Source organism: Polyergus mexicanus, unplaced genomic scaffold (genome assembly GCF_030449975.1).
Source record: "Polyergus mexicanus isolate NDT 795.1 unplaced genomic scaffold, iyPolMexi1.0 SCAF_12, whole genome shotgun sequence".
NCBI classification, from domain to species: Eukaryota; Metazoa; Arthropoda; class Insecta; order Hymenoptera; family Formicidae; genus Polyergus; species Polyergus mexicanus.
Genome location: NW_027223332.1, coordinates 7526230 through 7542035, shown reverse-complemented (window position 1 = coordinate 7542035; position 15806 = coordinate 7526230). Strand labels below are relative to the sequence as shown.

Genomic DNA, 15806 nt, shown 5'->3' with positions numbered 1-15806 from the left:
CCCCCCCCTCTTCCCTCTCTCCCCAAAGGACTAGACGAGGTCAATTTCGTTACGCACGCTGACGACTAGTGTAAAGTTCATGCATTTATTTAACGTCAATCGAAGAAATGTTGCAGTGCCCTAAGATAAAAAATTAATAAAATGCTAATTATACAATATACAATGTATATTTATTAAAACTGTACGAAGACACTCACTTATCTTAATCTCGTAAGAAATATCGAGCAATATCCGTACTCGATAACGCGAACGATTATGTCGATACTCTCGTAAATTTAAACATCCTCATTGTCGTCTCGAGGCCAGCAGCGCCCACGAATTTGGCCTAAGTTGCGACGAGGTCTCGCGCGACATCCGGGGTCGGGATCGTTTCTCTCGAGCGTTTTACGGCATCGACCTGAACACCGAGATCGTCGACGGCAGCCCCGTTTTCGGCAGCGGGAAGAGGAACGCCCGCAATTTCTCGCCGTTCGTTTGCTTCTTCGCCGAGAGTATTTTCGTTTCTGGCACGTCGCTGAGGCCTACATCGCGACACGGCATGGGCCTCGCTTGGCTTGCGCATTTGAACACGTTATGTAACCTCCGCCGCCCTTAGTCGCGTGCGACCATGTCCGTTAGAGGTGGTTTCTGCGATCAAGTCGTTTCTAAGATCGCGCCTTTCAGACGCGGAAATCGCAAATACGGCGATTTTACGCGCGCGTTTTTCTCTCCCGGTGTGTTAAATATCGCGTTGACGATTGTTCGGCATAATTTCTAGTTGGATGAGTGCTCGCGAGCTTGCTAGGCGTGGTATGAATTTTGAAATACTGAAGTTCGTGCGATAAAATATACTCTATTAAAGTATACTATTATCTGTAATAACAATTTCAGATTAAACCTATAATTTCATTCAATCAATGATCGACCTTTGACGGACAATAAGGAGAATCCGAGTGTGAGAAAGTCGAAAGTAATTTCGTTGCTGACAGCGAAATTGTAACAATATTATTAGGGGGAGCGGTGCGCTTTAAGTATTTTATCGCACAAACATCGATACTTCAAGGCTCGTTCGTACTCGTCTAAATACCATTAAATTCTCAGTTATCTATTTTTCTTTCTATTGGTTTGGTCACGTGTCTGCGAAATCGTTTTTCTAAGATGACACGCCAGCGAATGTCGTGATTACCGATGGACGATCGAGTAAATTTTTGGTATTTGTTGGTGTATTACGTTCTTGAGTAAGCCCGTGGCTTACTAGAGAAACTGGTAATGTGTCTATCGGAAAAAAGATAGTTTATTATCGAGAGTTATTGGCGCGAGTTCCGTAGTATTTTTTAGCGGACAAAAATAAGTCGGTGTAATTCGGGACACTCTCATGATATACGCGATATTTTCTCACGTACTGATATTCAAATGAGAAATTACTTCATATAAACTCTGTTAATATTAATTTTATTTGTTGCTTTCCGACCAGAAAAAATTATTTCGAAAAATCTAATATAAATTATTAATAAATCACGCGCGAATTCTTCGTGAGATAATGTTCGTTACATTCCTCGGTATTTTTTTCGACTTTAAATGAATATTATTGCGATTGAGACCAGGCAATTATTACCGGAAAACTCCGTGTTTAGTCGAATGTTTCTATTTTAATTTAGAGGAAGGGAGAAAGAGCTCGCTTTTATCGGTCGACGAAAGGGAAAAGTGCACGTAATCTCGCGATTTACCGCAAATAAATGCGGCTGGTCACGCTGAGTCGACGGAGAGAAGAAGACCGCGGCTGCGATTGCGTAAACGCGTGGTACGCACGCACCAGACTGCGTGTGTGCGTACGTGCAATTTATAACTTCAAATGCAACGAAGACCAGGTTGCGTAACGCGCAGTGTGCCGGGATCGATCAGCTGATCGAGCAGCGAGAAGGAGATAGTTGTTCCGCGAGACGCCAATTTGTGCAGTCTCTCGCGTAATTAATCACCGGATCGATTTGGCCCTTGATAAAGCGGGTCACCGTTATGGTAATCCACATCGGCGCGACGATCTCTCGGTATTAATTGACATTGCGTGAATAAATACGCATTCCCGAGGGCTCGATCGATCGTACCTCCACCTCGGACAAAAAGTGGGTCGATCTTTGGACACGCGCGTGCACACGTTGCAAATCATCGAACAATCGAGGGCGCATTGTCGTTCTAGTTTCTTTTTTCCGATAGCGCATTCAAGATCGCAGTTGATGCGATACCCTTAACGATGGAGATAAACATATAAAGCGTTGTGTACCGTGTAAATCAATTCACGCAATATCTCCCATCCTACGAAACATATTAACAACGTGCCGCGCATTCCTACAATGCAGTCCGCGCACTGCATTTCGCGGTGCATCAGAATGTGACGGTTCGAAACGGGCAGCAGTAACACGTGCACGTTTGTTTCCGACGCCTGTACGCGATGCATCGTCAGTTCGTCTCGTTAGTCGAGGCGCGTAAACGCGCCTCGACCCAATTGTCGTTAACGCGATTGCGTAACGTTGCATGTTTTTTCGTTCGCGAGAATTATACTCAATATTTCTTCGGAACTACGGCAAAATCCCGCAATTGAGTCTACATCGTCGAGATCTCATTTTCAAAAATTGCACACGATTAATGAGCAACGGAAGATTTACTTACATCACTGGAACGCTTAATTAATCTCGGATTACCGGTATAATCAGCGATAAATCGCGTCTCTCTCCCGTTAGATAAAAGAGAGAAAGATCGATTTTGTGCATCTCTTTCCAGAAACGTGGCAATTAATTTAATCGTTGTAATTTACGGCTTGCGTCGCGACTTGCCAAGAACGAGGATGGTCGACAAGTCTTTTTTTATTATATTGATAATAGACAGCTTGATAGTGAGTTTATCGTGAGGTCCCCGACACTTTTACGTCCCTCGACGGTTTAGTGCAATACGTTTTTTCACACCCGCCGGTCGTTCGTACGTTTACGGCTTGTATTATCGATCCTCAATATATTCGCAGAGCTTGATAAACGATAATCGGCCACGATATTATTGTATATGTTAAGAGAGGATCTCTTCCTGATTGTTGAAGTATAATGAAGTTCCTGGTCAAGTACTACGACTTCCTGAACATCAAGTTCTCCACGGTGAGATCTTAAAGCACGATGTTTTATTATTGCGACAAGCGTTCAAAATGAGAGTGAATTTTAAGCGTATCGCGAGACGAGGTTTAGGATTGAATTAACTGACAGATAACTGTGCACGATTTTTTTTTTCATAAAACGTGTTTCACGCGTTTATCACGCTCAAATATCCCGAAGTGTAATTCTTTCTGATTTTTGATCTCCCGAAGCTTTTATAATCGGGGAAAAGTAGAGAATATAACGCTTCGCCTTGGATCTAAATTACAAGGATTGACAGCCTCAGCATTTATCGATAATTACACGCGTATCCTTATCGCGCGTCTGATAATGGACCGCTCGCGAAATCCTACGACCTTTCAGATATCGTGTATGAAAGAACGGCATTATGCGAATTCCGCGGTTCATCGCGGCAGCCGCATGAGAGATGCATCTACCGTGGCGGTCGAGCGTTATCGTGTCATTTATCACTTGTCTTTTTTTTTGTCGCATTTGCCATGATAATTAGAGTTCTCTGAAATGTTTAGCGGCGTGCGGTATCGTTAAAAAAATTTGATAATTTTTTCCTTGACGTTATCGGGATCTTGGGATCCCCTCGATGTTTCTCCTTCAAGGAGAAACATTTGTGATCTGTCACTCTTCAAGGATGCGCCCGAGATAAATAACCGCGCATGTCTGATATGTCTGAGCTTTGGACGGATGAAAATAAATGAGAAAATAAGAGTATTGAAATTTTATTTATTTTTATTTTATATTAAATGCCGAAAACAACATCTCCATCTTCATCTGACGCTTTGAATATTATTATTCGTATTATCGTGGGCACGATACATAGAAATGATTCTATATACATACATATTATCGAATTCGCTGATTGTCCCGACGACTCGCACGAGAAACCGCGAACCACCTTTACCGATAAGGTATCAAGATGTCACCCGCTGATGTCACGCGTGCGCTTTTTCGTTGAGTAAGAAATGCATTCGAAGTTTATTAGTCGGCGATATTATCGGTGTCAGTAGCGCGATTTAATATTGTCTTCTGACGTTTCCGCATGTAACTCGGTTGCGTCATACGACACTGTTGTCGCATTCGCAAATCGCTAAAATTGCAACAAGACGATTCATCAGGTGGTTAGTGGGTCGAATAGTTTCCCTATTGATTTCGCAAGACGAACCGATGCAAATTTTTCGAAGAATTTCGCAGGCAGCGCGGCCCCTCGCACAGAAAGTTCTTGAAAGTTTCACACGACATCGTTTTGATTTGACCCATCGTTTTCACCAACATAAACATTTTTAGCGGACAGCCGAGTTTTATCGCCAATTAAAAGTGGAAGTGGCTCGCATATATTTAATTAATTTGTTCTGTAATATGCCTTCTTTACACAGTTCGTTTTAGAGATAAAATGTAACACATGTGTTAAAAGCAGAGTTTGATAATTATCTGGATATTAATGTCTTCGCACGTTTGGTGAAAGTACGTGTTTAAAGCATAGTAAAGATACGTTTATAATTAGCACCTCATTTCGAATTTACTTGGTTAATTGCTTGAAAAACATGCAGTTTGAAAAGGGGCATAAAGGAAGAGAAAGAGAGGAAAGAATATCCCTCATGGATGCATGCATTATGTTCGCGTGATCAAATAGAGATTCTTATTGTTCTTTTGAAGAGCAGATAAATATTGATCGCTGAGGTTCTTTTGGTTTCACCCGGTATTGCTTTCATACCGCGAAGTTGGTGAGGTGGCTAATTCCCCGTAACAGGGTGCGACAAAGAGCGACGAATGGTTACAAAAGCCTAATAGACTTTATCAGCACGCCGCAGAGTGCACTGACACGTTGATGCAATTTGTCAGTTGTTGCGTTTTATTGGCGTCTTTATTAGCGCGATCCTTCGTTAGAATCGCTCGCCCGATGCCTCCGACGCGAAAGCGATGTTAAAAACGTGCACTGCTCGACACATGCGCTCACACATGTCAATCAAAACGCGATAAGAAATTCTGCTCGCGGGATCGAAACTGTCCGTTTTATTCCCCGCTACTTTAATTTTAATTCTAATGCCATTTGAAAGAAAGATATTTATTAGAATAATACATGTGTATTAAAAATTTACGTAATGTAATTCTAATCCTCGTTTATTGTGACTTGCAGGTGAGTAGGCGGTCCAAAGAACACGAGACACAAGAAAAGGGAAGGGTGAGTTAATTTACGTTGTTGTTAGAAATCTTGTAGAGTTGAGCGAGGATTCGCGGAGAAATCCGTACCGAGAGCCGCAAAAGTCATGTTCCACCCACGTGGCGAGACTAGTCGATCGAAACGACGTTAACAGATCCGTTCGATTAACATGCAAGTCGCATGTTACGTCGAACAGGAAGGGCCATTTAATAACGCAGTAAAAGACAACTCGCGTCCGCCATCGAATATCCGAAAACGCGTACCGCGGATATTTTTGTGCGATGCATTTTATTATTTGAGTTTGATTTTTTTTATGGTCGAAGACCGACGAGATGAGATATATGTACATATGTGGCTGGCGGCGCTTAAATATTCACGAGAAGAAACCGATTGTCGATACTGATGCACGTACGTTATAACTTGATGAAACATATAAATCTTGTTGCGTTATCTGGATTTATCGCGCGGGAGAGAAATCGCTCGTCCCAAAGTTTGTGCGCTTTTACTAATGAGCATCCTTCGAGAATTCTTCCCTCGCTCCCTTGAAGGTCGCTGTCACGGGGTTATACATCTGTGTTAAAGAGTCAAAAGCGGTTTTGAAATTATCCGGTACCCCTCTTTCTCCCCTCCCGAGAAAATAATCAACGAGTTTTACTTTCGCGCTCCGTCGCTCGTTCCTTTTGCACGTTGATTACTTTTCTATTAAATGTTCAACGACCGTAAAACTTCTTATTCTGCGGGGACGAAGTTAAACTCGCTAAAGTAATCCAACTTCAATTTTCAATACAAATAGGGTTATAGAAATTTAATAGCGAATAAAGAAATTATGATCGATACTCAAAATAACGAAAAATTATTATCTAAAAAATATATAGAAAAATACGACGAATATATACAAATTCGTAAAAATATCTACAATATTAAAGAGCACGAAATACGACAGACAGTCGCGAGATAGAAATGAGGGCAGGGAATGCTCGACCGAGAAACGCGATCCCCGCGGTGCATTAAAATTTATCAAGCGAAAGTGTAAAAAGCCGTGTCCTTAGGGCGTGTTCGAAGCTGGTGTATCAAAAGAGGCTCGCCTCTATCAATTATGTAAGCAAGTAGGTCAGAAAAATCCACGGTCAATTTTGTCGGGCGGATATGCTGTACCAAAAGTTTGAACGCCGTCGCACTTATTATCAGCATTCCTTCGAATAAAACATCGCACGTTAATTGTGTTGATTTCATCGAGTCTCTCGAAGAATCGGCAAAACAACCAGCCGATCGTACAGTTTGCAGTCGCACAGAATTTCCGCGAAAATCTCCCGCGCGCGAATGCGAATGTGAATTCCGGCGTGCGTGCGCGATTAAATCGCGAGATGGACTTTTCCCGTCTGAGAGAAGACGAAGCGTTATCTTTCGACCGCGAGCATTCGAGCATCTCGAAATTTTTCAAGGCCACCGATCGACAAGTCCGTAAATATGCTTCGGAGCCGTATTTATTCAGTTGCGTTTAAGCGCCGAGATAGCGGCCAGCGACGTCTCATTAAAACCATTTCGCTGAAGTCTCGTTAGAGACCACGGCGATGACTCGTCAACATACTCGTTTCCTTACTTTCTCCATCTTTGATTGTCGCGATTGTTGAACAACGATGTGCGGGCAAATCTCTTCAATTACGCAGGTAATGGTGCGTGTCATTGATTTCATTTAAAATACGACGCGCGCCACTTTCGCAGATCTAGGCTAGATGAGATGATTCGGAATTAGAACAAAGAGTGATAATATTAAAAAATACACTGCTGTCTTTTTTAAACACGTGGTTATTAGAGCTATTCTTTCGTCCCATATACGATATTAGTAGGTCGAGCTAATCGCGCGACGCTGTCAAATATTTCGATGGATCAGTGATCAATGTATGCAACGTGAATAGAGTATGCGAAAATAGCAGTACTCGTTATCATCATCGCGTTATCTTAACATCATTAATTAACGAGAGTTAATGGCGCCGTGATCCCCGGGCATTCTACATCTGGAGTATGGAAACAGGTCACCGGGAATGATTTTGCGATTTTGTTAATTCTCGCGGAATGCAAATTAATTACTCGGGTAGACAAAAAGTCCGACTTGAGCTGAAAGGGAGTATAATCGTTATGTTTCGTGAAATTCGCGAGATGCAAGACGAGTAAGAGCCGACGATGAATTAATATAGATTATTTCGATCAATGTTTGAAAGAGATAAACTACCGGAAATCAATATTTCGTTAATCAATCGGACAAGGATAAAAATATAGCTCGAAAATATATGATTCTTATTATCTAAAACTCGCGTAACGCGGCAAAATTATTGCGAATTTTATTCTGCTTTGGTTGCCTCTCTTCCGGGATTTCGTTGCGATTTTTCCTCACGTTCGCGCACGCTCGTCAACGACTTAACGAGACCGTGATGCGTTTTACAACTAACATAAGCCGCATACTGAATAGCAGGCCGCGCGCGCACTCGCCGTTATAAATCTTCTAACTGCGAATTCACGTTGATTAGACGGATGTATATGTATGCGTTCAATGAGATTATGCAGAATGCCTTAACGCGTAATAGAATTTACAAGCTGAGACTGACGCGCGATGCACCGACTTCGCGTGCTCGCTTGTTTATCGTCGCTATTCTATAGTTTCTCGATTATTTTCCACATGTTTCCGCGCGAAAGAAAGAAGAGAGAGCGTTCACGCCGCGACGAATCCAAGGTCGATGACGAATCGCATTTTCTTGCCTTGTTCATTTTTGCGACATGCATAATATAGTGCTTGTTTTCCGCGCGAATCGTTGAAGCGGAAAGAAAAGAAATTGGCCATTTACTTGGAGAGCGAGCGAGATAAACCCTCGACACGGGGTTAACGGCTTAAAAGTGGCCGTTGTCGATAACAAGGCCGTTGTGTCGGAACGTATCGACGATGAAGTCCGCAAATCTCGTTGCATTACCACCAATATATACGGGACGTTGATGATGATGAACGTGGACGTAGTGCAATGATTGGCGAATTTGATACGCGTGGGCGTGCGCGCACGGATGCAAAATTAATCGTTCGCAAATGAAAGCGGCTCGCGTTTGGTTACAATCGTATCATTGAATTAAACCGAGTTCCGCTCGTGCATTTCGACAGTGCTCGTTTGCCCGTCTCTATTTAGAGCGCGTGGATGGCATTTGGGCCGCTTTTGTGATTTAACCTCCTAAATAAATCAAATAAATGGAAGAGTTATTTCTCCTTCTCCTCGCGTATAATGGAGATTTCATCGCGATACTAATTAACATTTCATCCAAGCTGACTTTAAAGTGAATTTACACAAAATCATTAAAACACGTTTCGTGGGCAGCAGGTCGTCACACTTTCGCGGCGTTTTTTCACAGCGAGAATTTTTTCGCAGACGAGACCTTTGTCTGCGCAACTTTTTCCGCGCGCACAAAAAGTACCGGAGTATATCTCGCGTATCCGTCGCGCGAAACGCACGTAACGATGCATACACACGCATGTCAGGCAATAATGATAGTGCATTTACACGCGACATGAATTTAATAATAATAATCGTTACGATAAGACATCGCAGAGAAATCTTCTCGCTAAGTACATAGAAAATAATCATGATCAATCCGCGTATGTTTCACAATCAATTGACTTTTTTTCTCGTCATTCGATGCGCGATGATGATCAATTTTATTTTCACGCGACGAGATTGTATCTTAAATTTATTCGATTGTTTCCGACAGAATTAGATGAATATTCTTTTTCAAGAATAAGATGAGCCATTGAACGCGGCTATTTTTAAATGGCGCGATTAATGTGAGCGCGGTTTCGCGTCGGCGGTCTTTGTTGTGGTCGATACAGATTACGAGGGACGTCGCTTTGATCAGTCCCTTTACGACCAACAAGGTGTTAAATCCTTTCTGGGAACGGTCGGCGCATTTATAAACTGAGAGCACCGTTTTGAGACGCGTTATCCGCGTGATATTGTCGTCGATTCATTCATAAAAGCACGCTTCCTCGAACACCCACGCCTCTCTCTTCCTCTATCTCTGTCTCTCACCTCGTTGCCGTGGCAACGCGCGTTATTTTCATTCATACATACGTCGCGTCTTACGCGCACCGGAGATTCTTTACGCACGTGAGTCATCCGCGACAAGCGCAGCGACAGGTAGTAGTGTCAGTCCGTCATTCATCGTCGTAGCGATCGCATGGATACTTTCGCCGAGTGTATAACGCTTCCAGACGCGCGACATCAGTCGGATGCTGAGCTCGAACGATAAGGAGAAATGAAGTTCCACGAGTGGCAAGAGCGCGCTGAGACTTGGCTAGGTGTGGGAAAGGCGCGAGAGAGGTACTTTCAGGCAAGTATACCGGAATTGTCGTTCGAATATAGGGCGGCACCGAGCAGCCTGTCGCCTTTACGTCCTTTGATAACGAAAAGTTACGCGAAAGGTTGGAAAAGTTTTAAACCTTCTCCCTTTCCAGACATATCTCATGAACGCTCTTATCGTTATCTCTTGCACGGTACGGAGATAATTTTAAAGTAACGGCGAGACGGATGGATGGAGCGACGGGACTTGGCAGCCAGAGAGAACTATGACTGCTAAATTCGCGAGAAAGGGAGAATAAAGTCCTGTTTAAAGAAAAGCGCGAAGGATCGCGCGACAAAATGTAACGCGACAGGTAGACTTTTACTAGAGGGAGATTAAAATTCCGATATTCAGATATTTCAAATATATTTCTTAATACACGATCTACATTAAGTCGCATGAGTCATTTCCCTCGCCGACTGGATAGAATCGGCGGCACCTAACGCACGATTACGCGTTGAGCGGACCACTCATGCTACAAGCTCTTAGTAATCGGCTCGCGGTATCTGCGGTTTTCTTTCTTTGCACGTATCCTAATGACGTCCGAGTCCGGGTCCTTGTCTTTTCGCTCCGGCTATGATCGCGCGCTTATCTCACCGGGCAACCGATTAAAGGCAAACGACCGAGTACTTTTCCTTGCAACGATTCGTGTCCCCGCTCACTCAGCGATTCCGACGTACGTTTATTCGCATCGCTACAAATTTTTTTCACCTTACAACTTCCATTAGTCTGTTTTTAGACATCTCATGTCCATTATGAGAAATATTTTCTTCTTTCATTTGTAATCTGGAGATATCAGCTTTTGAGATCTGTCGGTAATTTCGTCGTTTTAGTTGTAATTTAAATCGTTTAAAAAGCAAATATAGAAACATTTATCAGTATTTAGCTTTTGATAAAACACTCACAGGTTTTCCACGGTTTAATTATCAACGTCAAAGGAATGCAGCATCGCGAGTCTCGCGCAGATTGTTAATAAAGCAAGAAGGAACGCGAGAATGTTGATGAACAATCTTCCTTTTTTCGCATTCACGTTTCGCGACTTCGTTCAAAGAATATTTTAAAGCAATCTGTGTTTTTTTTTTCTCCCTTTCAAATAGCATACATATGATTGTAGTTGCGTGCAGAATGTAATACGTGAATAATATTAGATGAATAATCATTACGAATGCAACAGGTGTAAATAGTAATCTCTCTATACTAAAAAAAAAAAAAACAAAGAAAACAAAGAAAAATTTTTTTCTTCTTATTCTTTCTATGACAATCTAGATGATTACTTGACAGCAAAGTTAATACTTTATGCTTGATTCGAGAAAATAAAAAAAGCGTAAATTGTATTGTGAAAAATCGCAGAGAAGCTACCTTGTAAATCGTTAGCGAGGTTACAACAGACAGCTCTCGAACGTGACGCCGTTTCAGGTCACATTTTCTGCACCGGGAACGAACGCAACACGGAATGGGGGATGGGGGCGGGGGAAGGGGGGGTCCGCAAACGTTGCGCCCATAATGTTGCGGCAATAATGACGAAATTCCAGTCATTACCTGTTTTACGCGAATTCGCGGAAGCGTAAAGTGGTGCCTGTCACGCCGAGTATCTCGCCCGCGGAAACGCATTTTTCAATAACAAATACGCAGAGATTTTCATTTTTGTCCGGTGATCTTTCCGACGATGAGAAGAAAAATTTTGCGTCGCTCCTTTTCCCGCGGAATTGCCACAGCATCATCGAGCCGAGCGAAAAAATTGGCACTCGCGGCACTAGTAACGCAGGTGACATTTTTCTCGAGGGGATATTTACGACAACTCCGCGACACAAGCGAGAATTTTACGAATGTATCTTACGTTTATATAAATCTATGAAAGTGTATTTGTAAAGCGTGAGAAGAATATTTTACGAGATGGAATACAAGACGCGTATGCGCTTCGACAAAACGGTGTATGATATTGTTTTCAGAGAACGACCTGTCACGCAAGTATACTCCGCACCGTTCTCCAACTACATTTACAGTGCAATCCAGATTTTTACGAACCTCTCGACATAGCACGTTTGCCCGTTTACCGTCGCGATTATTATTATGGAATACGCTATCCGCTATTACTAAACAAAGCGCACGCAGAGAGAGATATCGATAGAGGGAATATTGCCGTTCCTAAGAATACATACCCCTCCCTTTCCCGCGGAATTACCGAGGATCACGTGAGCCAAGTACAATTCCTCGGTATCCGAGTATCTTCTGAGCGAATCTTTTGAAAAAATTGAACGCGACTCAACTTCGTATCAACTTTCGGTTGCTTGCATGCTGGTTTTCAAAGTGTTTCGACACGCGAGTAAATAGACAACGATAGATGTCCGTCCTGTCATAATGCATGATAATGCGATGCGCCAGAGAGAAGCAATGCATAAGATATAAATAAATCAGGAGAGAAAGCGGCTCCCTTTCCTCTTCTTGAACGCAGCTGAAATCGTCGGAAAGCGAGTAGAATGCGCCTGTTTTCTTTTTTTTTTTTTTTCCTTCTAATCGTCGACCGTGCTTGACAAACGGATCTCGACGGACAGATGAAAATGATATGCATGAACCATCATTTCAGGATGAATGCATTCGTTTCATGCTTGATATGACAGATTTGAATATACGATTTATGATTCGCGACGTTCCAAGCTTCTCTGTTGGTTTTCTTGTCTTTTTTTTTTTTTAATGACTAGCGTGTATGGGAAAATACGCGGCTATATTTTTCTCGTTAAAAGAATAATTTAAAAAAATAAATTCTCTTTACATAAAATAATTTTTATCATTAAAAAAATATTATTATCAAATATTATTATCATTATGCGTTACGATTCGAAACGGAGATAATTCCCGGAGAGGGGAGGGAGGGATGTCAGGAAATTCTTGCCGACGCTTTATTGCCGCTATCGATTATGATAACGACGAGCTTCCTCGAAGGATTCGATTATCTGGATTCCGGAAAGGTAGAAACGAAATACGGAAACGCAATCGGTCGACCGAGACCCGAGCAAACAAATATGTTTTATACCCGCATTCGACACAAGGTGGAAAATTTAGTTTCTGAGTAAACACACTGGACAAACGTTTATTGAGTCAGCACGACTGTCCCTCTCGTTTTCGTGATGCGGTATAATTGGCGATGAATCACGAGCGTTTTTTTTTCTTTTTTTTTTCACTCTACGTTACTCTAGGAGACGCGATTCCTGTTGCGTGCCTCTCGACACATTTGCATTGGCATCCGTCTCTGGCGAATTAATTATTTAGTGCGTGAGTTGGGTTTATCTCGAAGCGGAATTTATTCCGCGAAGCGAAGTTTGTTGGAATTTTTGGTTACGTGGAATTTTACTTTCTACTATATTTTGGAAATATTGTTCAAGACGAAAAATATACTTGTGCCAGTGGCAAAAGAGAGAAAAAGTATTATATAAAATATAATATTAAATCTGAAGAGATAAATGATGCATTTATTATCGATTCGTAATTCGAGTTTATCAAGATAAAGAAAATCGCGGAACGAGATTAGAAGTTCGCGAAAGGCGAGCACACTCATGCGAATTTCTGATAATGAATCACCGAAACGGTAGCCTCGATAATTGCGCAGGTGAAGTCACGCTGCCACTTTGTCTAGTCTCTATAGAGGCTTCATTCACATGCAACGTTTCACTTTGTTTCAACGACGTCGATCGCGTCGTAAAAAGGCTCGCCCATCGCGGTTTAGAGGCCCTTTCGTAAAATCGGATCAGCCAGCTGTCGCGTACACTTCAGTTATCTCTTCCTCCTCTCGCTTCTTCTTTACGATGGCACGACAAAGGCCCCGCGATCACGTGCAGAGGCCGGACACCCACGCGAGCGCACACCCTCGTAAATGCACCGTTTGCGTCGACATAATAGGGGCCCAGCGCGGACTTCCATTGTCCACTTACGGTTAAAGTCTCTCCTGTCGCGGATGGAGGAGGAGACGGAAGGTACTGGAGGAAGTCGCGTATGATGTCACACGAGGCTGGGGCCCAATGTCGAGTTAAGACCGGACAGACAGCTATACTCTTGCGAATTTTATATGCGATTTACGCTGACGGTGGCGGCAGTCGATTTTGCCATGATGCCCCAGGACTCTAAACGGGCCCCGTTATGAACCGTTGCCATTACGTGACCGAGCAAGCGTATTGGACACTCGTCTTGTCGACTTCGACGTCGCTGTTATTATTCGCTTCGACACGTACCGCCTGCGCGTGTTCTCCGCGTTTTTCAAAAAATGGTTACGTGACATTAATGCTTAATTTAAATGTTATTCTTCTACCTAGGAAATAATAACTTTTTTAAATGTATCTATCTATCTATCTATCAGTATGTATGTAAGATTGGAAATAATTATACAATAGAAATGTATTTGCGTGTCAAAAGTCGAGGGAATAAGAAGGAGCTGTTTATTATAAACTTAATTTAAATATAAAAAGAATCTACATCTACAAAAAGTAACAAAAATATTATGTAACTATATACGATATAATTAGACAAAATGAATAAAGCGCGATAAAATATAAATGTCGGAGAAAAATAAAATTGATAAATAAATAAATATATATATATATATATATATATATATATATATATATATATTATGATAAATAAATGAATATTATAAATTATGCATAAAGCAACGTGATGCAACAACCGAGAACTAAAATTACATTGCGTAGCAAACTCAAGTTAGCGAGAATTTACGAGCTGCTTTCATTATCAATGAACGTCTAATTGGGAATCCCGAAAGACGCTAACCGAGGTGTCAATTTACTGGCTCTTGACCTCGAGGGTTAAAGGCCGAGGCAACGCACCTACTCGCGTAACTGGCAGTCGTGGAACATAAATGGAGCACGAAACCGAGATAAGAATCGCGAGACACGCGGTCGAAAAACTTTTACTCACCTGCTGCCGCGGTGGCGACACGTAACGATGATCCGTCCTCACGCGATCAGGAAGTCTGCGGTTTTCGTTCCGTGCGACCGTCCCGGAGGATCTTAGTCGCGGACATTACTTTGATAAGTTGATTCTGACCGCAGCATCAGCGGTAAGATTGCGATTTAGTTGTACATAAAGTGTCTCGGATTTCTCCGCATTTGGTTTCATCTATATATATATATATATATATATATATGGTATATATATACAGCTTCTTCCTCTTAATATTATTTCTTTAAAAATTTTTCTAAATATTTATTTGTAAATATTTGAATCATCATTTATTTATATTTAATAAATTTTATTATAATTATTACTATTAAATTTTTTTCAAAATATTTTATCTTTCGGAATGGAACGAGAATATAGCTTTACGTCGAAGAATCCAATAGTTTTTACGAGTGTTTTTCGTCGATGCTATAAATTGAACGGAAATGAGTCGCCGCGCAAATCCGCAATTTCCACTCGTCACTTCGCAGGGAGTAACGGCAGATAAGAGTGAAAGTAAAGCAAACGGCTTTTTGCTTGCGATGCAACCGGACGATTTATATATTTAATTGCACCGTGTATTCTCCGCGCGGCGAGATAGTTAACGCGAGGCATAAAGAGAGGATATTCCTTTTTCTCGATAGTTATAAATCACGCGGAGAGGGCAAGCCGGTATACATAGATACACGTATATAGGAGAGCTAAAAAGTCTTTCGCGCAATCGCCGATGATATCGATGCGCTTTTTATATTTATGTTTCGTACGATCGGATGATTTATGACCCTCAATTTATAATGTTTATAGCGCGTCTGTGATAGCTCGTCTTTATTTTGACGTGTTAAACGCCGCCGTCTGTTGTTCCAAGTGTCGTAGCTCACGTCGACTACTTTACATTGTATTACGGCTCGTGAGATGTGATTCATTATACTCGTTATCACTCGTTTTTACGGAGAATAACACGAAACGCGGCGCCGATGCCTGTTCCCACATACAATAGACAATTTCCTTTTGAAAAAAGCCTCGTTATCCCGACAGTTACACCCTTTCCCATTCATCGATTCAATTTTCTCTCGCACGCACACGCGCATACAACCCCGCGCGCGCGCTCACGTACACATACGAGACACGCGTAGCAGCTGTTTCATACGCGTAGTCCACCGATACGCGTGTGCGTGCGCTCTCGACGGTCGACGATTGGC

General features: G+C 42.1%; 1 protein-coding gene across 2 annotated transcripts in view; it reads left to right on the top strand.

Annotated features, from left to right (window-relative positions):
- The window catches only part of LOC138938290 (uncharacterized), a 139221-nt gene that overhangs the window by 84889 nt on the left and 38526 nt on the right, over positions 1 to 15806 (top strand). The window contains exon 3 of one of the 2 annotated variants that reach the window (XM_070305151.1): positions 5263 to 5307. The exons of the other annotated variant lie outside the window; for it this stretch is intronic. Coding sequence (XP_070161252.1) covers positions 5263 to 5307 — 45 coding nt within the window. The remainder of the gene's footprint in view (positions 1 to 5262; positions 5308 to 15806) is intronic. 2 annotated transcript variants of the gene reach the window in all.